The 25,509-nt window shown below is 58.7% G+C and overlaps 1 protein-coding gene and 1 pseudogene across 2 annotated transcripts in view; both read right to left on the minus strand.

Moving 5' to 3' along the window:
* Positions 1 to 1,550: 1,550 nt before the first annotated feature.
* On the minus strand, positions 1,551 to 19,016 carry LOC149125335 (uncharacterized). Its single transcript, XM_089299372.1, has 4 exons — positions 18,903 to 19,016; positions 18,316 to 18,619; positions 16,796 to 16,927; positions 1,551 to 2,114 (listed from the first exon to the last, which is right to left on the minus strand). Exons 1-4 carry the CDS (start codon positions 19,014 to 19,016, stop codon positions 2,017 to 2,019), a joined length of 648 nt encoding a protein of 215 aa, XP_089155498.1. The 3' UTR covers positions 1,551 to 2,016.
* An 825-nt stretch (positions 19,017 to 19,841) lies between these two features.
* LOC127485670 (uncharacterized) overlaps positions 19,842 to 25,509 on the minus strand; it is a 102,595-nt pseudogene continuing 96,927 nt past the window's right edge. The window contains exon 4 of the transcript XR_016210297.1: positions 19,842 to 20,055. The product of XR_016210297.1 is annotated as an uncharacterized LOC127485670 (transcript). The remainder of the gene's footprint in view (positions 20,056 to 25,509) is intronic.

Raw genomic sequence — 25,509 nt, forward strand, 5'->3', positions numbered from 1 at the left:
GGTCCCTCTGCGGGTGGTGGGCAGGGTCTCTGCCCAGGGCCCCTCCTCACCCCCACCCTGGGATGAGCTCAGAGCCTGCAGGGCAGGGGCGCGGCAGGAGCTCAGTCACCACATAGCTGGTGGCCTGAGGCCCAGAGCATTCTCCTGGCTGTGTTGTGCACAGGCTGGGCAGCAGTGCAGGCAGTGTGTCCAGAGCAGGGAGTCCCCCGGGCCTGTCCCCCGCTCCTCTGCTCCCCAGAGCCAATGTGGAGAGGGCAGCCCCTCTCCTGGGGTCCTGCCCAGAGGCTTGGAGCCCTGAGAGGGCCGGGGCTGCAGAGAACCAGTGCGTATCTCCCTCAGGGAGTGGTCCAAGTCTGCCCTCACCCACCCAGCCCACCTGGACGTCTGGCCTGCTCCCAGGCCCCAGCCCCCACCTGGGCCCCTCCTGCTGCCGTGAGCTGCCACCACTGGAGAGGTGACTTGGTAGGAAATTGTCCAACCCAGGCCAGGGCACTGAGGGCCGGAGGGACTGCAGCTCCCAGCCCTCGAGCTGTGGTCAGAGCCAGGCCCTGAGCTCCAGGCTGGAGCTCCCCTTGGCCGTGGCCCTGCTCCCTGCAGGCTGCTTCCTGCCCTCCCCCTCCTTAGCAGGTTCATCAGGGCCGGGGGTGGGCAGGCTCAGGTGTCCAAGCCAATGCTGATTAGGAAGGTGGAGCACCCCATGGAGCACCCTGCACCCCAACAAGGGGTCCCTCTCAGGTTTGCCTTTGCCCACACTGCCCAGGGCCACTGTGTCCCATACCTGCATGGGAGCCCCCACGGCTCGGCACTCAGCTAGGAGAATCTCTCAGGCCTGGGGGGAATTTACCTGGGGCTACGTCCAGGAGACCCAAGGAGACCTGGGGGCCAGGGGCCAGGGACCGGGGACTTGACCATCAGTCGACGAGGTTTCTGCCTCTGGTTCTGGCCGTGGACAGCTGGGGCTGCAGGCAGATGGCAGAGGCTCCCTGGGGGCTGGCAGCCAGTGGGCAGGTGGGGCAGGGGCCTCCAGTGCAGAGCTGCCTCGTTCCCCACTCTGCCCCCTCCCTGATCAATAATGCAGGGGGGGAGTGGCCCCTGCTCACCTGCTGCTTCCAGGGAGTTGGATCTCAGTGGCAGGGGCGGTTTTCCGGGGTGGCCCTCTGCACGGGGGGAGGCATGGGCAGGCTCCAGTGTGGGGAAGAGCAGGCTGGCAGGGTTTCTGTCCTGCCCAGCTGGACTGAGAGGCTGCTGGGGGTCCCCAGACCCTTGGCTGAGCTGTGGCCTGAGGACAGGTCAGGGGAGCATTTGGGCTGGGTGGCTGTGGCCATCAGCCATCCCTGGGTAGGGGAGCTTTGCCAGTGCTCGGTGCCCGCAGCTGGGACCCAGGCCCCTGCGGCACTCCGCCTAGCACGGTGGGGACCTGGCCACTTGGCTGTGGTAGACGGGACCTCTGCAGCATCCTAAACATTTCTTCTTCTTTTATTATTTATTTTTGACAGACAGAGTTAGACAGTGAGAGAGACAAAGAGAAAGGTCTTCCTTCCGTTGGTTCACCCCCAAATGGCCGCCACAGCTGGCGCACTGCGCTGATCCTAAGCCAGGAGCCAGGTGCTTCCTCCTGGTCTCCTATGCTGGTGCAGGGCCCAAGCACTTGGGCCATCCTCCACTGCCTTTCTGGGCCACAGCAGAGAGCTGAACTGGAAGAGGAGCAACTGGGACTAGAATCAGGTGTGCCAGCGCTGCAGGTGGAGGATTAGCCAAGTGAGCCATGGTGCCGGCCCAACATTTCTATTTTGCTTTATTTATTTGTGATACACACACAGAGAGAGAGAGAGAGAGAGAGAGAGAGAGAGAGAGATACACAGAGAGATCTCCATATATACAGGCTCCCTCCCTGGTTTCTGCCTTGGCATTGCTTGGGCCAGGCTGGGTTTGGGGTCCAGGGACTTCTCCGGGGTCTCCCACGAGGTGGCAGGAACCCAAGACTGGAGCCGACACCAGCTGTCTCCCAGGTGCACATCAGCAGGAAGCTGGAATCAGGACCACAGCCCAGGCGCTCCGATGGGGGTTGGGGGTCTTGGCTGCTGGGCCCCACATCTGCTCCTCTCCACAGCCTCCTGGGGTCCAGGAATGGCCCACACGTGGTTACTTCTAAGCCCCACTGACTTTGAGGCTGCTGCACACTGAGCAGCCCATGGGTCTGCCCGAGGCTGGCTCCCATCCTGGGGTCTCCCGCCTGCCCTCTCCTGTCCCTCTCTCAGCACCCTCGTTGGTTAGCCCAGCCATGCAGGCCCCCCTCCTCATCCCCTGCTGAGTCTGCTCCATTCCAGGGCCTTTGCACCTCCTGTGCCTTGTGGTGGTCCTGGCTCAGCCACTGCCCTGGGCTGACACCTCTGTCTGAAACAGCCCCAGTTCCTCTCTGTCCCCAGGGCCTGCTTCGCTCACCTGTTCAGGGCTGGCTTTCCCCAGGAGGGCGGGGCCGGGCAGGTGTGGGTAGGTGGGTGACTGAGAGGGCGAGGGAGTGGATGAAGGTGGGAGAGCAGTGAGGAGGTCTCTCAGGGACCTGCGCTGCCCAGTGCAGGGGAGACCCGGCCCCCTGAGTCCCAGGCCCCCCGAACCCAGCACCTTACAGGGGAGGGATTGGCTCCGCTATGACTGCGGTGGGAGTGGGATTCATCCAAGGAGTGTGTGTGTGTGTGGGGGGGGCGTTGGATGGGAAACGCACAGGAAGAGATCCCAGGCCTGGGATTATGCACTGCCCCTGGACCAGGCAGGCACAAGGCAGGGCCTGAGCTGGGCTGCATCACAAAGCCCACATCCGCTGCCTCAGAGCCCAGCCAATGCCCGGACTTTGCTGCTCACAGGAGCTGGGGCTCACTGGGCTGTGCAGTCCCCTCCCTACCAGCAGAACGGCCCTCCAGGGGTCCCATTTTGGCATGAGGGGGCCCAGGCATAGTGAGCCCTGGCTGCGGCACACAGGCCGGCTGCTTGGGGCTTCTGCCTGGGGCCACTGTGTCTGTCCCCTGGTGAGATCAGTCTCACCACCCCCCCCCCACTGTCCACGTCACTGGCCTTGAACAGGACAGCTGGCAATGGCCTGCTCAGCACCTGACAGCCGATTCCCAAAGCAGGGCAGCTGGCGAGGCACCTGCAGCCCAGACACATGCGGCTCCCTCTCAGGCTCCCTGGCCCCACCGGGAGCACAGGTGCTGGGTGAGCTATGGTGTGAGTAGGGCAAAGGTGCTTGGTGAGCTGTGGTGTGTCGGGAGCAGGTGCTGGGTGAGCTGTGGAGTGAGTGGGGGCAGGTGCTGGGTGAGCTGTGTTGAGAACAGGTGTAGGTGCTGGGGGAGCTGTTTTATGAGTTTAGGCACAGGTGCTGGGTGAGCTGTGGAGTGTGTGGGGGGCAGGTGCTGGGTGAGCTGTGGAGTGTGTGGGGGGCAGGTGCTGGGTGAGCTGTGGAGTGTGTGGGGGGCAGGAGCTGGGTGAGCTGTGGTGTGAGTGGGGGGCAGGAGCTGGGTGAGCTGTGGAGTGAGTGGGGGGCAGGAGCTGGGTGAGCTGTGGAGTGAGTGGGGGGCAGGTGCTGGGTGAGCTGTGGTGTGAGTGGGGGGCAGGAGCTGGGTGAGCTGTGGTGTGAGTGGGGGGCAGGAGCTGGGTGAGCTGTGGAGTGAGTGGGGGGCAGGAGCTGGGTGAGCTGTGGAGTGAGTGGGGGGCAGGTGCTGGGTGAGCTGTGGTGTGAGTGGGGGGCAGGAGCTGGGTGAGCTGTGGTGTGAGTGGGGGGCAGGAGCTAGGCTGAGTGTCTATAGCCAGGAGGAAGCACAAGAGGCTGGGGGAGGTGGGTGTCAGAGGTCAGAGGACCCGGGACCCCCATCCTGGCTCTGTGAGACCTGAGCTGATGCACCTGCCTTGTCTTAGCAAGTGGTGCCCCTGCGGTCTTGCTTGCCAGGAGTCTCTTCCAGGTCTCCCACACAGGTGCAGGGGCCCAAGGACTTGGGTCATCCTCCATTGCTTTCCCAGGCCATAGCAGAGAGCTGGATTGAAAGTGGAGCAGCCGGGACTCGAATCGGCGCCCATATAGGATTCTGGTGCTGCAGGTGGAGGCTTTACTGGCTACGCCCCAGCGCCAGCCCCTTGCTTTTGTTTTAAAAATTTTTTTTATCTATTCATTTGGGAGACACAGAGGGACAGACCACAGAGCTCCCCAGTTCCCTCCCCAAGTGTCCCGAAGCTGGGAGCTCAGGGTGCAGCCCAGTCCCATGTCTGAGCATGTCTGCCTACTGCCAGGGTGCGCACCAGCAGGCCTGGAGCCAGGCGCTGGGATGTGGGACCCAGTGTCCCTGTGGCAGCTTCAGTTGCTGGCCCCAAGCTCTGGGGCCTCCTCACCCCCAGATCCCAGAGGTAGACACAGCTTGGGTCCCAAGTGCTCCGGTCCAGCAACAGAGCACGGCCTGGGACTCCCGGAAGGGACAGACGGGGAGAGGCGACATGGGGACAGAGGATGGTGTCACAGCCCCACTCTGCCATGGTGGCCCTCACTGTCCACACTGGCTCTCGCTGTCCACGCTGGCCCTGTTTATGTGATCCACACTGGCCCTCACTGCCCATGCTGTCCACGCTGGCCCTCACTGTCTACACTGTCCACGATGGCCCTCACTGTCCTCGCTGGCCACACTGGCTCTTGCTTAGTGGCTGTGGCCCCAGACAGAAGCCCAGGAGTGATGCAGATTCCAGGACCCTGAGGCTGGCCCTGACTGTGGGTGATGTGGACGTCCAGGGAACACGGGTGCCATGGCTGATGCGTCTCCCCCAGGATTCCTGGGAGGGCTCAGGGCGGGGCCTGGTGCATGAACTCCACCTGGCACGGTCCCTCGGCACTGGCCTTTGCCTGCTCAGAGACTCCCTGGGCTCGAGTGGCTGGAGGTCAGCAAACGCCTTTGAGCCAAGTAGAGGTGGCGCTGACACTGTAGCTCCTGGCCTCGGCCAGTTTGTAACCTGATGGCTCCATCCATCCCTTCCTGTGGCCAGCTCTGCAGGCTTCCCTGTGGGTCAGACGGAGTCCAGGAGCCCCAGTGCTGGGTCACAGGTGTGGCCAGATGCAAAGACAGAGCGAACCCCCGGGTGCCAGGGACCCCTCGCCCCCTACACTCAGGCTGGGCAGGAGGACCAGTGCTGGGGGCAGGGGAGTCCTGGGCACCTCCAGGGGGCTGGAGGCCTTGTGGGGATGCAACGGGATGTGGCTGCCTCTGTGCTGTGCCTGGCCAGGCCTCTGCCGCCCACCCCTGCCAACGTCCCTGAGGCAGAAGCCCGGCTCACCCAGGGCGGGGAGCAGAGCAAGTCCCTGTCCCAGTGAGGGAGGTGCAGGGCACTGTTCAGATGTCCAGACAGGGCCCTCTCTCCTCCAGCCCAGGGCCCCAGGCCCCTGCCTCCATGCAGCTCTTCCTGAGCATCCAGGCTCTGCATGTCCTCTCTGTGGCCAGGGCAGCATGACGTTGTCCTGTGAGGGCCACTGTGATGGGGACAAGGTCTGGGCTCTCCATCCTTGCTCACATCCTGCCCGTGGGCTCAGTGGGGCAGAGCACTTGGGTGGCAGGTGGGCAGGTGGGTGTGGGCCCCAGGGTCGCAGGGACAGCTCAGGGTCCCTGGCCCCTGTACAAGGAGCATCCAAGCCTGGGGCCAGCACAGTGTCCATGGCACAGTGGCCTTTCCTAGCTATGTGGCTGTGCCTTGGGGATGGGGGAGTGGACACAGCTCATTCCTTGGGCATCTGTGGTTCTGGGGCCACTTGCTGGCCCCTACTTGGGTACAGGAGGCTCCCTGCGGTCACACACATGGGAGGCCCCCACCTGCTGCTGTCCTGGAGCTCTCGGCCACTCACGACAGGGCCAGGCCTTCAGCCTGTATGCTGGCATCGTCTCACCCCACCCACCATGGCCACGCTGACTGTCCACTGTATACAGAGCCAGGTGCTTTGCCATCTGGGCTGAGATGTGTGCAGAGCAAGGGCCCCTGAGACGCCCATGCCCCGATCCCTTGCTGATGGCTCAGGGTGGGCATCTGGGACCGGGAACTTCCTCGAGTGTGCACGTGGGCCTGGTGGACACATGGTCATTGCCACAGTGGGGCAGGAGGGGCAGAGGTGAGAGGGGAGCAAGGAGGCAGCAGAGGCAAGAGAGGAGGAAGCAGCCCCGCCCATCCAGGGATCCTGCTCCACTAAGCCCACCTGGGACAGAGCCCCCTGCCATGACAAGTCCATCAGGGACAGAGCCCCCTGCCCTATGAAGCCCACCTAAGACAGAGCTCCCTGCCCGGCTAAGCCCACCTGGGACAGAGCCCCCTGAAATGCTAAGGCTACCTGGGACAGAGCCGCCTACCCTTCCTAAGCCCACACGAGACAGAGCATCCAGCCCCAAAGCCCACCTGGGACAGAACCTCATGTCCCCAGAAGCCCACCAGGGACAGAGGCCCCTCCCCCCCTATGCCTACCTGGGACAGAACCCCCTGCCCCACTAAGCTCACCTTGGAAAAGCCCCCTGCCCCAACAAGGCCACCTGAGACAGAAACCTCTGCCCCACTAAGACAATCTAGGACAAGGTCCAATCTGCCCCTACGCCCACCTGGGAAGGAGCCATCAGTCTCCACACACACCCACCTGGGAAAGAGCCCTTGCCCCCAGAAGCCCACCTGGGACAGAGCCCACTACCTCACTAAGCTCACGTGGGACAGAGCCCCGTGCCCCACTAAGGCCACCTGGGACAGAGCCCCTTGCCCCCTGAAATCCACTTGGAATAGAGAACCCTGCCCCCAGAAGCCCAACTGGGACAGAGGCCACTGCAACCCGAAGCCCACCTGGGATAGAGGCCCATGTAGAGCTAAGCCCACCTGGGACAGAAGCCCCTGTCCCGCTAAGGCCATCTGGTACAGAGCCCACTGCCCCGCAAAGACCATCTGGGACAGAGTCCCCTGCCCTCCAAAGCACACCTGGGACAGAGCTCCCTCTCCCACTAAGCCCAACTGGGACAGAGCCTCCTTTGCAGTAAGACAGCTGGGACACAGCCCCCTGCCCCGCCAAGCCCACCAGGGACAGAACTCCTTGCCCCACGAAGCCCAATTGGAACAGAGCCCCCTGCCCCCCTAAGCCCATTTGGGACAGAGCCTCCTGCCCCCTGAAGCCCACCTGGGAGAGAGGCCCGTTCACAGCTAAGCACACATCAGACAGAAGCCTCTGTCCTGCTAAGGCCACCTGGGACAGAGCCATGTGCCCCCCAAAGCCCACCTGAGACAGAGCCTCCTGTCCCCCTAAGCCTACCTGGGACAGAGAACCCTGCCCCGCCAAGACCATCTGGGACAGAGCCCCTTACCCCCCGAAGCCCACCTGGGACAGAGAACCCTGCCCCGCCAAGACCATCTGGGACAGAGCCCCTTACCCCCCGAAGCCCACCTGGGAGAGAGCCCCCTGCCCTGCTAAGCCCAACTGGGACAGAGCCCCCTGCCCCGCCAAGTGCATGTGGAATAGAGCCTTTTGCCACCTAAGCCCACATGGGACAGAGCCCCTTTTACAACTAAGCCAACCTGGGACTGACCTCCTGCCCCACCAAGCCCAATTGGTTCAGAGCTCCCAGCCATGCCAAGCCCACAGGGACAGAGCTACTTGCCCCAAAAAGCCCAATTGGAACAGAGCCCCCTGCCCTCTAAGACCACTTGGGACAGAGCCTCCTACCCCCCTAAGCCCAACTGGAACACAGCCCCCTGACCCCCAAAGACCACCTGAGACAGACACCACTGCCCCGCCAAGCCCACCAGGGAGAGAGCCCCCTGTCCCCCCCGGAGCCCACCAGGGAGAGAGCCCCCAGTCCCCCCCCGGAGCCCACCAAGGAGAGAGCCCCCAGTCCCCCCCCGGAGCCCACCAGGGAGAGAGCCCCCAGTCCCCCCCCGGAGCCCACCAGGGAGAGAGCCCCCAGTCCCCCCCCGGAGCCCACCTGGGACAGAGCCCCCAGTCCCCCCCCGGAGCCCACCTGGGACAGAGCCCCCAGTCCCCCCCCGGAGCCCACCTGGGACAGAGCCCCCAGTCCCCCCCGGGAGCCCACCTGGGACACAGCCCCCAGCCCCCACCCCAGAGCCCACCTGGGACACAGCCCCCAGTCCCCCCCCGGAGCCCACCTGGGACACAGCCCCCAGCCCCCCCCCGGAGCCCACCTGGGACACAGCCCCCAGCCCCCCCCCGAGCCCACCTGGGACACAGCCCCCAGCCCCCCGCCGAGCCCACCTGGGACACAGCCCCCAGCCCCCCGCCGAGCCCACCTGGGACACAGCCCCCAGCCCCCCGCCGAGCCCACCTGGGACACAGCCCCCAGCCCCCCGCCGAGCCCACCTGGGACACAGCCCCCAGCCCCCCGCCGAACCCACCTGGGACAGAGCCCCCAGTCCCACGCTGAGCCCACCTGGGACAGAGCCCCCAGTCCCCCGCCGAGCCCACCTGGGACAGAGCCCCCAGTCCCCCGCCGAGCCCACCTGGGACAGAGCCCCCTGAAACGCTAAGGCTACCTGGTACAGAGCCTCCTGCCCCTCTAAGCCCACATGGGACAGAGTCCCTGCCCCACTACGCCCACCTGGGACAGAACCCGCTGCCCCACTAAGCTCACCTGGGACAGAGTCCCCAGCCCCACTAAGCCCAACTAGGACAGAGCCCATTGCCACCCGAAAGCTCACCTGTTACAGAGCCCCTGCCGCCCGAAGCCCACCTGGGACAGAGCCACCTGCCCTGTCAAGCCCACGTTGGATAGGTCACTGCCCCCCAAAGCCCACTTGCGAAAAGCCCCCTGTCCCAATAAGCCCACCTGGGACAGAGACCCCTGCTGCACTAAGACCACCTAGGACAAGGTCCACTGAGCCCCTACGTCCACCTGGGACAGAGCCCTCCGTCTCCCGCAAAGCCCATTGGGACAGAGACCCTGCCCCCAGAAGCCCATCTAGGACAGAGCCCACTGCCCCGCTAAGCCCACCTGGGAGAGAGGCTCCTGCCCTGCTAAGCCCTCCTGGTATAGAGCCCCTTCCCCCCTGAAGCCCACGTGGGACAGAGCCCCCTGCCCCATTAGGCCCACGTGGGACAGAGCCCCCTGCCCCATTAGGCCCACGTGGGACAGAGCCCCCTGCCCCATTAGGCCCACGTGGGACAGAGCCCACTGCCCCATTAGGCCCACGTGGGACAGAGCCCCCTGCCGCGCTAAGGCCACCTGGGACAGAGCCCCCTGCCCCATTAGGCCCACGTGGGACAGAGGCCCCTGCCCCATTAGGCCCACGTGGGACAGAGCCCCCTGCCCCATTAGGCCCACGTGGGACAGAGCCCCCTGCCCCAATGAAGCCCACCTGGGTCAGAACTACTTGTCCCATGAAACCCAATTAGAACAGAGCCCCCTGTTCCCCTAAGCCTACCTGGAACAGAACCCCATGACCCCTGAAGCCCACCTGGGACAGAGCCTCCTGCACCACTAAGCCCAACTAGGACAGGACCCACTGCCACTATAAGCCCACCTGGGACAGAGCCCCATAGCCCCCGAAAGCCCACCTGGGACAGAGCCCCCTGCCCCTTGAAGCACACCTGGGACAGAGGCCACAGCCCGCTAAGCCCACTTGGCACAGAGCCCCCTGCCACCCGAATCCCACCTGGGACAGAGCCTACTGCCCTGCCAAGCCCACCTGGGACAGAAACCCCTACCCTGCCAAGCCCACCTGGGACAGAGCACCCTGCCCCCCGAAGCCCACCTGGGAGAGAGGCCCGCTAAGCATACCTGGGACAGGGCCCACTGCCACTATAAGCCCACCTAGGACAGAGACCCCTGCCCCACCAAGCCCACCTGGGACAGAGCACCCTGGACCCCGAAGCCCACCAGGGAGATAGGCTTATGCCCTGCTAAGCCCACCTGGGACAGAAGCACCTGTCCCGTTAAAGATACCTGGTACAGAGCCAACTGCTCCCCGAAGCCCACCTGGGACAGAGCCTCCTGCCCCACTAAGCCCACCTGGGACAGAGCCCCCTGCCTTGACAAGTCCATTGGGGACAGAGCCCCCTGCCCTCCAAACCCCACTTGGGACAGAGCTCCCTGCCCTTTAAACACACCAGAGACAGAGCCCCATACCCCTAAAGCCCACCTGGGAAAGAGCCCCTAGTCCCCCGAAGCCCACCTGGGACAGAGCCCCCTGCCCTGCTAAGCACACCTGGGAAAGAGCACCCTGACCCCCGAAGCTTACCTGGGACAGACCCTCCTGCTCCCTAACCCCCCTTGGGACAGAGCCTTCTGCCTCCTGAAGCCCATCTCGGATAGAAACTCATGCCCCACTAAGCCCATCTGGAACAGAGCCCCCTGCCACACTAAGCCCACCTGGGACAGAACCCACTGCACCCCAAAGACCACATGCGACAGAGCCCCCTGCCCCACCAAGCCCACTGGGACAGAGCCCCCTGAACCCCGAAGCCAACCTGGGACAGAGTCCACTGCCCCCGAAGCCCACCTGTGACAGAGGACCCTGTCCCCTGAAACCCACCTAGAACAGAGCCAACTGCCCCACTAAGCCCACTTAGGACAGAGCACCCTGACCCCCTAAGCCCACCAGGACAGAGCCATCTGTTCCCCGAAGCCCACTTGGACAGAGCCCCCTGCCCCACCAAACCCACCTGGGACAGAGCCCCCTGCCGCCCGAAGCCCACTTTGGACGGAGCCTCCTGTCCCCCTAAGCTCACCTGGGACAGAACCACTTGCCCCCAAAGCAAACTTAGGACAGAGTTCCCTGCCCCCCTATGCCCACTTGGGACAGAGCCTCCTGTCCCCCTAGCTAACCTGGGACAGAACCATTTGTCCCCAGAAGCCCACCTAGGACATAGCCCCTGCCCCCATAAGCATACCTGGAACATAGCCCACTATACCCGAAGCACACCTCAGAAAGAGCCCTATGCTCCCTAAGCCCACCTAGGACAGAGTCCCCAGGCCCCATAAGCTTACCTGGGACATAGCCCACTATCCTCCAAAGCACACCTGGGAAAGAGCCCTATGCCCCCTAAGCCCACCTAGGACATAGTCCCCTGCCCCCACAAGCTCAACTGTGACAGAGCCCCCTACCCCCGAAAGCACACCTAGGAAAGAACCCCATGTCCCCTAAGCCCACTTGGGACAAAGCCTCCTGTCCCTCTAAGCCCACCTGGGACAGAGCCACCTGCTACGCCAAGCCCACCTGCGACAGAGCCCCCTGCCCCCCAAAGCGCACATGGGACAGAGTCCACTGCCCTTCTAAGCCTACCTAGAAAGGATCCCCCTGCCCCCCTACACCCACTTGGGACAGAGCCTCCCGACCCACTAAGCCCACCTGGAACAGAGCCCCCTGCCCCGCCAAGCCCACCTGGGACAGAGCCCCCTGCACCGCTAAGCCCAACTGGGACAGAGCCCTGTGCCCTACTTAGGCCACCTATGACAGAGCCCCCTGCCCCCAAGCCCCACGTGTTACAGAACCTCCTGCCCCACTAAGCCCACCTGCGACAGAACAAATGCCCAGCCAAGTCCACCTGGGACACAGCCCACTGCCTGGCAAGCGCACCTGGGACAGAGCCCCCTACTGCCCGAAGCCCACCTGGGATAGAGCACACTGCCACCTGAAGCCAACCTGGGACAGAGCCCCATGCCCCTCGAGGCCCACCTGGGACAGAGCCCCCTGCCCCCCTAATCCCACCTGGAACAGAGCCCCCTGCTGCCCGAAGCCCACCTGGGACAGAGCCCCCTGCCGCCCGAAGCCCACCTGGGACAGAGCCCTCTACCCCCTTAACCCCACTTGGGAAAGAGCCTCCTGCCCCACTAAGCCCACTTGGGAAAGAGCCTCCTGTCCCATTAAGCCCACCTGGGACAGAGCCCACGGCTGTACGAGGCCCACCTGAGACAGAGCCCCTGCCCCTCGAAGCCCAACTGGGTTAGAGACTCCTGGCTCCGGGGCACACCTCGGTCAGAGAACCCTGACCCCAAAGTCCACCAGGAACACAACCTCCTGCCCCGTTAAGCCCACCTGGGACAGAACCACATACTCCGCGAAGGCCACCTTGGACACAGCCCCTTGCCTCACCAAGCCCACCTGGGATAGATCCTCCTACCTCAACAAGCTCACCTAGGACAGAGCCCCCTGCTGCCCAAAGCCCACCTGGGCAGAGCCACCTATCCCCCGAAGCCCAACTGCGACAGCAACCCTGCAACGCAGAGTCCACCTGGGACAGAGTCCCCTGCCCCCCTAAGCCCACCTGGGAAAGAGACCCTTGCCCCCGAAGCCCACCTGGAACAGAGCCCCCCTGCTGCCCGAAGTCCACCTGGGAAATAGACCCCTACCCCCCTAACCTCACTTGGGAAAGAGCCTCCTGCCTTACTAAGCCCACTTGGGACAGAGCCTCCTGTACCACTAAGCCCACCTGGGATAGAGCCCCCTGCTGTACGAAGCCCACCTGGGACAGAGGCCCCTGCCCCTCGAAGCCAACCTGGGACAGAGCCCTGATCCCGAAGCCCACCTGGGTTAGAGACTCCCAGCTCCTGAAGCACACCTGGGAAAGAGACCCCTGCCCCCCAAAGCCAACTTGGGACAAAGTTTCATGACCCACTAAGCCCACCTGGAACAGAGCCCCCTGCCCTGCCAATCCACCTGGGACGGAGCCCCCTGCACCGCTAAGTCCAACTGGAACAGAGACCTCTGCCCCACTTAGGCCACCTATGACAGAGCCCCCTGCCTCATAAACCCCACTTGTTACAGAGCCTTCTGCCCCACTAAGTCCACCTGGGACAGAACAACCTGCCCAGCCAAGTCCACCTGGGACACAGCCCCCGGCCCGGCAAGTGCACCTGGGACAGAGTCCCCTGCCCCCCCTAAGCCCAAGTGGGATAGAGCCCCCTGCCACCCGAAGACCACCGGGTCATAGCCCCCTACCCCCCTAACCCCACTTGGCAAAGAGCCTCCTGCCCCACTAAGCCCAATTGGGACAGAGCCTCCTGTACCACTAAGCCCACCTGGGATAGAGCCCCCTGCTATACGAAGCCCACCTGGGACAGAGCCCCTGCCCCTCGAAGCCAACCTGGGACAGAGCCCCTGATCCCGAAGCCCACCTGGGTTAGACACTCCCGGCTCCTGAAGTACACCTCGGACAGAGAACCCTGACCCCCGAAGCCCACCAGGAACACAGCCCCCTGCCCCGTTAAGCCCACCTGGGACAGAACCACCTACCCCACCAAGTCCACCTTGGACACAGCCCCTTGCCTCGCCAAGCCCACCTGGGACAGAGCCTCCTACCCTGACAAGCTCACCTGGGACAGAGCCCCCTGCCCCACTAAGCCCAACTGGGACAGAGACCCATGCGGCCTTAAGCTAACCTGGGACAGAAACCCCTGCCCCACTAAGCCCATGTGGGACAGAGCCCCCTGTCCTCTGAAGCCCACCGGGGACAGAGCCCCCTGCTGCACGAAGCCTATCGGGGACAGAGCCCCCTGTTCCCCGAAGCCCACCTGGGTCCAAGCACCCGGCCCCCCGAAGCCCACCTGGGACAGAGCCCCCTACCCCCCGAAGCCCACCTGGGACAGAGTCCCCTGACCCTTAAACACACCTGAGACAGATCCCCCTGGCCCCAAAGCCCACCGGGGACAGAGCCCCTAGTCCCCTGAACCCACCTCGGAAAGCGCCCCCTGCACCGCTAAGCCCACCTGGGACAGAGCCCCCTGACCCCCTACGCCTACTTGGGATAGAGCTCCTGCCCAACTAAGCCCACCTGGTACAGAGCCCCCTGACTCACCAAGCCCAATTGGGACAGAGTCCACTGCCCCCTAAGCCCACCTGGGACAGAGCCCCCTGTGCCGCCAAGCCCAGCTGAGATAGACTCCTGCCCTGCTAAGCCCACCTGGGACAGAGGCCCCTGCCCCACTAAGCCCATTTGGGACAGAGCCCGTTGCCCCCTGAAGCCCACCTGGGAATGAGCCCCCTGCCACCCGAAACCAACCTGGGACACAGCCCCTTACCCCACCAACCCACCTGGGACATAGACCCTGCCCCACTAGGCCACTTGGGACTGAGCCCCTTGCCCCTGAAGCCCACCTAGGACATAGCTCCCTGTCCCCGGAAACCCACATGGGACAGAGCCCCCTGCACCACTAACCCCACCTGGGACAGAGCCCTCTGTCCGTGAAGCCCACCTGGGACAGAGCGATCTTCCCTGCTAAGTCTACTGGGACACAGCCCCCTGCCCCCAAAAGCCCACATGGAAAAGAGCCCCTTCTGCCCAAAGCCAACCTGGTACAGAGCCCGCTGCCCCACTAAGCGCACCTGGGACACAGCCCCCTGCACCACTAAGCCCACCTGGGACAGAGCCCCCTGACCCAGCAAGACCACCTGGAACACAGCCCCCTGCCATTCCAAGCCCACAGGGGCAGAAACCCCTGCCCCCAAAAGCCCTCCTAGGACACAGACCCATGCCCTCCAATGCCTACCTGGGACAGAGTACCCTGCACCCCTATGCCCACTTGGACAAAACTCCTGCCACTCTAAGCCCACCTAGGACAGAGCCCCCTGCCTCGCTAAGCCCACCTGGGACAGAGCCACTTGCCCTACAAAGCACACCTAGGACAGAGCACGCTGGCCCCCAAAGTCCACTTGGGAAAAGCTTTCTGTCCCACTAAGCCCACCTGGACAGAGACTCCTGTCCCATTAAGCCAGCTTAATACAGAGCCCCCTGCCCCGCCAAGCCCAGCTGGGACAGAGCCTCCTTTTCCGCTAAGCCCACCTGGTACAGAGCCACTTGCCCTACAAAGCACACCTAGGACAGAGCACGCTGGCCCCCAAAGTCCACTTGGGGAAAACTTCCTGTCCCACTAAGCCCACCTGGACAGAGACTCCTGTCCCATTATGCCAGCTTAATACAGAACCCCCTGCCCCACAAGCCCACCTGGTATTGAGCCCCCTGCCACACTAAGCCCACCTAGTACAGAGCCTCTTGCACCCCGAAGCCCACTTGGGACAAAGCCCCCTGCCCCACCAAGTTTACCTTGGACAGAAACCCTGCCCCGCTAGGCCACCTGGGACAGAGCCCCTGCCCCCCGAATCACACCTGCGACAGAGTCCCCTGCCCCCCAAACACAACTTGGGACACAGCCTCCTGCCCTGCCAAGCCCAGCTGGGACAGAGCCTCCTTCTCCGCTAAGCCCACCTGGTACAGAGCCACTTGCCCTACAAAGCACACCTAGGACAGAGCACGCTGGCCCCCAAAGTCCACTTGGGAAAAGCTTTCTGTCCCACTAAGCCCACCTGGACAGAGACTCCTGTCCCATTAAGCCAGCTTAATACAGAGCCCCCTGCCCCGCCAAGCCCAGCTGGGACAGAGCCTCCTTTTCCGCTAAGCCCACCTGGTACAGAGCCACTTGCCCTACAAAGCACACCTAGGACAGAGCACGCTGGCCCCCAAAGTCCACTTGGGGAAAACTTCCTGTCCCACTAAGCCCACCTGGACAGAGACTCCTGTCCCATTATGCCAGCTTAATACAGAACCCCCTGCCCCACAAGCCCACCTGGTATTGAGCCCCCTGCCACACTAAGCCCACCTGGTACAGAGCCTCTTGCACCCCGAAGCCCACTTGGGACAAAGCCCCCTGCCCCACCAAGTTTACCTTGGACAGAAACCCTGCCCCGCTAGGCCACCTGGGACAGAGCCCCTGCCCCCCGAATCACACCTGCGACAGAGTCCCCTGCCCCCCAAACACAACTTGGGACACAGCCTCCTGCCCTGCCAAGCCCAGCTGGGACAGAGCCTCCTTCTCCGCTAAGCCCACCTGGTACAGAGCCACTTGCCCTACAAAGCACACCTAGGACAGAGCACGCTGGCCCCCAAAGTCCACTTGGGAAAAGCTTCCTGTCCCACTAAGCCCACCTGGACAGAGTCTCCTGTCCCATTAAGCCAGCTTAATACAGAACCCCCTGCCCCCCTAAGCCCACCTGGGACAGAGCCCCCTGCCCCCTATGCCCACCTGGGACAGAGCCCCCTTGCCCCCTATGCCCACCTGGGACAGAGCCCCCTGCCCCCTAAGCCCACCTAGGACAGATCCCCCCTGCCCCCTATGCCCACCTGTGCTGCTGCTCTGTCAGCTGCACTTTGAAATCCCTGAATGCAGTCCCTGCACTTGTTTGCCTGTGGTGCTCCCTGGGGAGCCAGTGCCCTTGTCCACGCCCGGGCCCCTCCCTGGACTCACTTTCCCAGACTCCCTGTAGCTAGGAGTCACCATGAGACAAGTTCCCACCAGTGGGACAAGGCAGAGGCTGCCAGGGATTCTGAGGAACACGTTACTGTCTCCACAGAAGAAGCTAGGGCAGGGTTTTGTCGCAGAGGGAGGAGCCTCTACTCGGGAAGTCCTCACAGGTTCAAGTCCCTGCTGCTCCACTTCTGATCCTGCTCCTTGCCAAAGGCCTGGGAAGGAGTGGATGACGGCCCCAGTGCCCGGACCCCTGTACTCACACGGGAGACCCGGATGGGGCCCTAGCACCCACACAGGAGACAGGGATGGAGCCCCTGCACCCACATAGGAGACCTGTATGGGGCCCCTGTCACCCACACTGGAGACCCGCCTGGCCCAGCCCTGGCTCTTGCAGCCATATGCAGAGTGAACCCGCAGACAGATCTCTCTCTCTCTTTCTCCCTCCCTCTCCCTCCTTCTGCTTCTTAAAGAACTAAGTAACTATTTCTAGGAACCGGCCACTGCCTGTGCGTCCGTCCTTGCACATGGGCCCCGGGACAGCGGCCGCCACTCACTCTTGTTGTAGACGGGCTCGGAGAGCACGGGGTCCATGTGGTGCATCTGCCCCTGCTGGTCCTGGTACGAGGCCTGGAAGCAGATCCTCACTACGTTCATGTCCACCTCCTGGTGATTCTTCAGGGACCCAGCTGTGCAGACACAGGGAAGGGGTGGGGGTGGAAAATTCTCCTCTCTGTCTCTGTCTCTCTCTGCCTTTCAAATAAACAAAGTAGCACATGAAAATTTAGCCATCAATTACAATCTGCCAAGAGAATTGGGACATACATCTTCCAAAGGATTCCCTCTCGACCTGCAGAAACAGATGGGAGGCGCGCAGGCTTGGAAGGGCCAGGTGATCGGCCCTTGGCGCACCAGAGCCGCCGGTCCCTCTGTCCACGGCCGCAAACGCACGTGGGAGGAAGCCCGTTCCCCAGATCGTCTGCGGGTCGCCTGCCTTAGGCCGCAGTGCCTGGAGCAATGGAGCAGTGAGGACGCCAACCGGGCAGGCGCAGGAGCGGGAACCGGACGCGGTGGGCGCTGCGGTGTGCACCTGCTCCACAGACGGGCCCATCGGAGTGACGGGCGACAGAGCCAGGGCTCCGATCCCTGCCCTCACCCCAAAGCCACACTGCGACCCACCATGTCGGCGCTCCCGGGCTAGGAGCACAGCGTGGACCCACTGAGCCCCCAAATAAACGTGAGCGCAGAGCTGCGGGCCAGCGGCCATGGCAGAGCCCTGGGCGCCAAGTCCGGCGCGGGCTCCGGGCCGGCTTCCAGGCTACTGCGGGCTCGGGGTCAGGGCCTGGACTGAGTTCCCAGCTCCTAGCACTGGGGCAGGGAGCTTCAGAAACAAAAGGGGAGGGGGCTGCTCAGCGGGCGAGCGGGCAGGGGGCTGGGGCCCGGCGAGGGGCCCTGGTGAGGGGCAGGGTCTCCAGGCAGGGGCGACAGCGCTGGAGGCGGCCAGGGAGGAGGGGCTGCGAGGGAAGGGGTCTCCCCGAGGGCAGTGGGGAGGCAGGAGAGGGGACACGCGTGGGCTCTAAGCGGACACGTGTCGGCCACAGGAGCCAGCAGGGCCCAGGCCTCGAGCCCAGACGGCACACACGGCGCAGGCGCAGCAACACCCGGAAGTGCCCGCCACGTGGGAGACCCGGATGCAGGAAGAGCCGGGGGCCACCGCGGGGTGTCCCCAGGGGCGAGTTCCCTTTCCCCAGAGATTCCCCTTCTAGAAGTTGCTCAGGGAAGGCGCGGCCGCTCAACCACATGCTGCACAGCTCTGCTCGCGAGAGCGCGGGGACGTGGAACTACGAGGCGCTGCCAGCAGCGGCCAGGCCCGGGGCATTCTAACTCTGCCTTTAAAAGAAATAAATGGCGCTATAATGTGACAAGGATAACGGGTCTCGTTGGGTACCGTGACCCGCGGGCTCGGTTCCGAAGGCCTCGCTTCGGCCGCCCTTCTCCCACCACCCCGAGGCCTCTGTCTTCAGTCCCTGCGCTGCCGGGGCAGGGGCAGGGGCACCGACGCCCGGCGCGCGCTCACCTCGATGGCGGGCAGCGTCTTGCTGGCCTCGTGCTGCTCTCGCCCAGGATGCTGCCGGCAGAGCGGCCCTCGCACTCGTGGCGGAAGCGCATGCCGCGCTGCTTGGGCTGCTCCGCGATGACCAGGTGCGGCCGCGGGCCGGGGCCCGGGTCGGGCGCCATCCGCTGGCCCGGCGGGCAGCCCCAGGGTGACGGTGCCCAGCGAGGCCGCCCCGCGGGACACCAGGTGCCGCAGCCCCTCGCCCGCGCCCGGCGCCGCCCCCTCCAGGCGAAGCTGTTCTCCTTGGTGTGCTCCTCCATGATCTCTGCGGGAAGAGCAGACGGCGTGGTGACACCCGGGGCGCCGGCGCAGGCCCCCAGACCCTCCGCAGCGCACCCCGCCGGCGAGGCGCGGGGCAGTCAGCATCGCCCGGTGGCCGGGGCGGGCTGGATTCCCTTCTCCTCCGCCCTCCGCGGCCTCTGTCCACCGGGAACCAGGGCAGGGGCCAAGTGGCAGGTGCCCGCCTCCCCCTTGCCCCGTGTCATCGCCACGCCGCTCTGACCACCGTCCCCAGCTCAGACAGCAGCGCCCGCAGCCCTGGTGCTAACCTGCAGGGGTTTTGTGAGGGACATGTCCAGCGCCACCTCCACTGAGCTGTTTCTCCCACGCCTCTCCCCAGCCCCACCGTGGCCCCCCGGGCTGCAGTCTGTTCCCACCCCCATGTGGCCCTCTTCAGCTCAGAAGCCTCCATGGCTCCCATCTTCCGTGGAGTCCAAGTGGACACCCTCCCCGCAGAAATCCTCCCCAGACTCCGCTGGTCTCAGAAAGACAAAGGGAGGGGCCGGCGCTGTGCTGCAGCGGGTGAAGCCGCTGCCTGTGATGCTGCGTCCCATGTGGGCGCTGGTTCAAGCCCCGGCCGCTCCGCTTCAGATCCAGCTCCCTGCTAATGCGCCTGGGAAGGCCTCGGAGGATGGCCCAAGTGCCTGGGCCCCTGCACCCATGTGGGAGACTGGATGGAGTTCCAGGCTCCTGGCCCAGCCCTGGCCATTGCGGCCATTTGAGGAGTGAACCAAAAGATGGAAGATCTCTCTTTCTCACTCTCTTTCTCGCTCTCGCTCTCTCTCTCTCTCTCTCTCTCTCGCTCTGCCTCTCCTTCTCTTTCTATGTAACTCCGACTTTCAAATAAACAAATAAATAATATCTTAAAAAAGTGCATTGGGGAGTGGAAATTATGGATTCAATCCCTGGCTCCAGCTTCTGACTATAGGTTGCTGCTCACTGCAAACCCTGAAAGACTGCAGTTGGTGGTTCAATTGTTTTTAGCCATCCATGTGAAATACTGGATTGCACTGCTGGCTCCTCCTCTAATGCCTGGACAAGTCTAGTGCAGGTATTTTGGAAGTGACCCAGCAGATGGAATTCCCTCTCTTTCAAATAAATAAATAAAATTTTAAAAATATAGTATACAAGAGGATTGCACAGATTACATGCAAATGCTATTCCATTTTTTAAGGAATTTGAACACTTGTAGATTTGGAATACATGTATATTTTTATTTGAAATGCAGATTGACAGAGAGGGAGGGGTGGGGAGAGACACGGAGAGAGCTCTTCCTTTCCCTGGTTCAGTCCAAACATGGCCACAAAAGGAAGCTCTGGAGGAGTCAGGAACTCCAGCTGGGTCTCCCATGTTGGTAGCAGGGACCCAAGCAATTGAGTCATCTTCTGATGCCCTGCCAAATGCGTTAGAAGGGAACTGGATCTGAAATGGAACAGCTAGTGACTTGAACTGAAGCACTGATATGGGATATGGGTGTTGCAAGCTATGCTTTAACGGTTGTGCCAAAATGCCAGTTCCAGAAACTTTTATTAGCTCTGTTTTAAGGATGAGGAAACTGACACACAATTTGAACCCAGATGACTTTACTGAATAATTATGTTTTCTAACTGTCAGACTGTTTTTCAATACAGGACCTTGCACTCTCTCCAATCCAAGGAACTCTTTCCTTCTAACACATGAACGTTTGAGGCCTCAGTTCACATGCCCTCTTCCACTTGAGGCCTCACATTACTCTTCTCAAAGGTAACATCGATTTTTGCCCTCCATCTGGATTCCTTCGTTCCTTCCATTAGATTCTATAATACTCAATCACATTTATTTTCTTTAGTTTTCTTCTTGAAGAAGTAAAAACTGATATTGAAGTCAACTGTGTTTATTGATGAAACCTTGAAAAAGAGGCTGGTACTTAGTTAAAAGTCAATAAATAATTACTTCCAAATTAATATTTTGTTCACTTTTGAGAAAACATTTTAAGTTTTTTTTTAGCTTTTAACAGATACAATATAGTTCACAGAAAAAACTAAGAATATAACAATTTTGCAATTATAAATGTTTTGATTTTTGCATCCTACTTTCTTCTATCCCATTATTTATCATAGTCTCCCAAATATGAGAGTACTTCCAAAAGTTCATTGAAAATGGAATTAAAAGATGTTTATTTTGATGTCAAAAATTTTTGAAATTCCTACACTGAGAGTTCATAATGCATTTTTAAGAAAACTGTATACTCTGACACCACAGAACAATGAATTTCAAATTTTTTGCTCCAAAATGAAGTTGTTTTTAAATTCCATTTTTCAAGAACACTTGAATTTCACTTGTATAGTAAATTTTCAGTAAACACTGGACTAATTTAAATATTGCATTTCTCCAATACATGACAGTTTTATCAATCTCATCTCAGACACCATATTATTGTTAGAAAATAAATGAATAAAATTAAGATTAGTAGGCTGGTGTCGCGGCTCAACAGGCTAATCCTCCGCCTTGTGGCACCGGCACACTGGGTTCTAGTCCCGGTTGGGGCGCCGGATTCTGTCCTGGTTGCCCCTCTTCCAGGCTAGCTCTCTGCTGTGGCCCAGGAGTGCAGTGGAGGATGGCTCAAGTGCTTGAGCCCTGCACCCCATGGGAGACCAGGAGAAGCACCTGGCTCCTGCCTTCGGATCGGCGCAGTGCGCCGGCCACAGTGGCCATTGGAGAGTGAACCAATGGCAAAGGAAGACCTTTCTCGCTTTCTCTCTCTCTCACTGTCCACTCTGCCTGTCAAAAACAAAAACAAAAACAAAAAAGAAATAAAAAAATTAAGATTAGCTTTTACTGAAACCTATCACAATATTTTAGCCCCAACTTGTAGATCTGGGGACATTTGCAAATCTATTTTTCCTTCATATACTGTTGCCTATTCTTGAACCCTGTGGGGAGCAACTGGGAGCAACTCAGACTAGACTAAGTTACTGGAATTAAGACTTATTCTATGCATCTGCTCTCCCACAATATGGCGCTGGGAGAGGAGGAAACAGCTTCTACACAGCTGCCTCCAGTTCAACCAATAAACTGTAGGACCTGCTCCTGATTGGAGGAGAGCAGCGTACTCGGCGTGTGGGTAGCAGAGTTGGGATTGGTGGAAGAGGACTATAAAGGAGGAGAGAGACAACATGCACCAGGAACATCTAAGAGGAACACCTGTGCAGCCCCCGAGAGAGCCGGCCGGTGGTGTGCCGCTCCCCCGCGGAAGTGGGGAAAGTGGCTAGGGGGAACCGCCCTTCCACAAAGGTGGAAGGGTCGGTAGCCAACCCGGGAAGAACCAGCAGCAAACCCGGGGAGGGCCGAGCAGACAAAAGAACAGCGCAGGGTCCTGTGTCGTTCCTCCACGAAGACGGGGAGCGACAGAACCCAAGTAGTTAGAGAATTCTTGTTATGAATTTGACATTTTAGCTAATATTATATACTGCCTAATTTCATTCGGGAGAGATTTGGTCTGAAGAGATCACTTTTTTTACGATCAATATAAGAAAGAGAAAATATAAGCCAAATGTTAGGACTTCTAAGCAATCATATATATTGACTAGGGATATAATATCTCTGAGATGAAAGCTGATTACTTAAGACATTTCAAGTAACAAGGAGCAAAGCATTAAGCCCACAGGGCTGGAAGAATGTCCAAATCTGTTTCATATCGATGTTTTGTCTTAATATATTTCTACAATATATAAGTCTGAACATAAAATATATGTCACAAATATATTAAAGATAATTATTTGCAATAGGAGAAATAACCGTCTGAATTAATTTTCAACAAGACTCTACATGGTATCTTAGGATTTTATCAATGCTTTTGAATTTTTTTAAAGGCTTTCATGTTCGATAAATGTATAACAATAAGATCATATCTCTAAGACGTATTTTTTTTTTTTTACAGGCGGAGTGGACAGTGAGAGAGAGAGACAGAGAGAAAGTTCTTCCTTTTGCCATTGGTTCACACTCCAGTGGCCGCCACAGCCGGCGTGCTGTGGCTGGCGCACCCTGCTGATCTGATGGCAGGAGCCAGGTGCTTCTCCTGGTCTCCCATGGGGTGCAGGGCCCAAGCACTTGGGCCATCCTTCACTGCACTCCCAGGCCACAGCAGAGAGCTGGCCTGGAAGAGGGGCAACCAGGACAGAATCTGGCGCCCCGACCAGGACTAGAACCCAGTGTGCCAGTGCCGCAGGCAGAGGATTAGCCTCTTGAGCAGCAGCGCCAGCCACAAGACGTATTTCTAATGTAAACTTAGGAAACCTGAGATCTATACCACAATACCAATAGTGTAAATTCAATGTTATGCTCAAAAAAATCACTCTTATTTCCCAAGGATATGTAGAAAGCAAAGCTTTAAAATGAAGTAGAATACAAAATGGGAATTAAAAGATTAAAAGTTAAGAAGTAAAACAAGAGGAGTGCCTTGTGCGGCTAGTAATAATGTGTACTGTCTGAGGAGCATGGTTACCTCAATTCTCTATAACTGAGGTCTTTGTAAAAGTAAAGTTAAAAAGAAAAAGATCCAGCGCCATGGCTCACTAGGCTAATCCTCCACCTAGTGGCGCCGGCACACTGGGTTCTAGTCCAGGTCGGGGCGCCAGATTCTGTCCCGGTTGCTCCTCTTCCAGGCTAGCTCTCTGCTGTCGCCTGGGAGTGCAGTGGAGGATGTCCCAAGTGCTTGGGCCCTGCACCCCATGGGAGACCAGAAGCACCTGGCTCCTGCCATCGGATCAGTGCAGTGCGCTGGCCGGCGCGCTGCGGCCATTGGAGTGTGAACCAATGGCAAAAGGAAGAACTTTCTCTCTGTCTCTCTCTCTCTCTCTCACTGTCCACTCTGCCTGTCAAAAGAGAGAGAGAGAGAGAGAGAGAGAACTCAATGTGAGCTGATGACCTAGTAATGAATTTTTTTAACGTATGTGGTATAAAAAATATATGGGGTGAAATTTAAATTACATACTATTTTGGAAAAAGTTCCATGTTGTAACACAAGGCACACTGTCTCCTTGCCTTTCATATTGAAATAGTGTCTTCTCTTTAGTAAAACAGACAATATGCATTCATAGCCACAGAAAAAATGTCACTCTTATTCCACCTTGTTGTGTTGTCTAGACACTTTCTAGTGTTAATCTCAATAATGCATACAATTTCTCATGTAGCTGCTAATTGAACCCTCAGTCAGCTCTAAGAAAATTCACTAGGCTGGGACACACAGATGGAAAGGAGCGAGAGAGATTCTTATCCTAGCTTGTCATATAATAAAAGTTAAATAACCTGGTACAGATACATATAAGCTCTATGTGTGGGTAGTTAAAGGTTCTCCTCCAATGACCTTAGGACAGGAACATATTAGCTGATGATAGTGACAGTGGTAGCCATGTTTATAGTATAGCAGTAAAAACAATCATAATCCCAACAACAGGTTTGGGAGTGGACTAACCTCAGGCCCCCAAGGTCTGACAACTGTACAGTAAATCCTCAGGTAGATCTATCAGCACAATGATGACAGGAGCTTATGTAAGACCAAGCCAAGGTTTCTTCTGGGCTTGTATCCAGTAGCCAGAATTATGGAGGAACTATGCTGTTGGCAATTAAATTCTAATTCAATCATTATTTGCGTAGTAAAGGGTTAAAATCAATGTTGGTCTTTCCATACTTCAGTTCTCTATTTTCAGAATCTATCAATTTGAAAAAAAAAAAAAAGGCAACAACATACAACTCTAATGCCCTTAGCAGGTGGATCTGTGTTACTGCAGAACAGGGACCTGGAAAGTCTCCATATACCAAGCTATAAATATTCCTCTGACATTTATTATCCTCACTTGAGTTCAGGTGCTTAAATACTTGGACTGAAGTCATGTTTGTAGCAGGGAAAAAAGTAGATCTTTAAGCATACCTTGTCGCTGGCTAAATTATTAGCAACAGGCAAAGATGGAGGGTAAGTGCTGAAGCAAGGGAGTCTCCCACTTAAGAGAGGTCGTGGAACCTTTAAGTCAAACTAGTTGAAGTTTAGATTCACTTGTAGTACAAATTCCCAAACATCGTACTTCAGACAATTTGATGGATCACATCCCAGAAACTCCCCACCAACCCCCAACTTTCCAAGTATGTATCTACTAGTGTGGTGCTCTGTAGTCTGCAGTCTTGATTTTGAGTCTTAGCACTACCAGCTGCATAAGATTGTAAATTCAAACACCTATGAACCTCAATTCACATTGCATAAGGGAAGTGTGGGATTATGTAAACCAGAAGATAATAGCCCTTTTAAAGTCCTTCCAATAAAATAAAATCAAGCTAAAGGTGCCAGCGTGGATTAATCACCCCTCTTTATTTAGTACTGTGGATTCCACGAGTGCAGTATTTTCTGGAGAGAGAGTATTGAGTAGAGTTGTTCTTAATTGTGGAATTCTAAATTCCCATGGGGATGATTACTTGGATCCTGGAATAGATTCTGGAAGAAAAAAATCTATACATGAAAAATGGCTATTGCATAACAAAGTCTTGGAGTTGGATACACACACACACACACACAATCTATACATGAAAAATGGATATTGCATAATAAAGTCTTGTAGTTGGATATACACACACATACACACGCACACACACATCCATGAAACTATTCCTAACTTTTGCTCAGAAGACCCAGGACAGTATGAAGTTGAAGGCCCATATGCCTCTTCATTCATCCTGTCCTTCTGCCCAAGTATGAATGACCCCATTGTGGCTGTCAAAACAGCTGATCCAGTAATATGCTAAACAGGACATCCATAGTACCTGGAACTGGGCAACACATTTTAAAGCACCATTGTTTAAATTACACTGTTCAAAGAAGAATGAGGGCTTTGGGAGCAGTGTAATATA

The sequence above is a fragment of the Oryctolagus cuniculus genome, chromosome 7, assembly GCF_051225735.1.
Source record: "Oryctolagus cuniculus isolate XC-2025 breed Fujian yellow rabbit chromosome 7, ASM5122573v1, whole genome shotgun sequence".
Lineage (NCBI taxonomy): Eukaryota > Metazoa > Chordata > Mammalia > Lagomorpha > Leporidae > Oryctolagus > Oryctolagus cuniculus.

Coding starts and splice junctions, on each gene's coding strand:
- LOC149125335 (XM_089299372.1), bottom strand. CDS start 19,016: ATGGGGGTGGGAACAGACTGCAGCCCGGGGGGCCACGGTGGGGCTGGG. Junction 18,620..18,902: donor CCCTCACAAAACCCCTGCAG/GTTAGCACCAGG, acceptor CTCTTCCCGCAG/AGATCATGGAGGAGCACACC. Junction 16,928..18,315: donor AGACGCTGCCCGCCATCGAG/GTGAGCGCGCGC, acceptor GTGTCTGCACAG/CTGGGTCCCTGAAGAATCAC.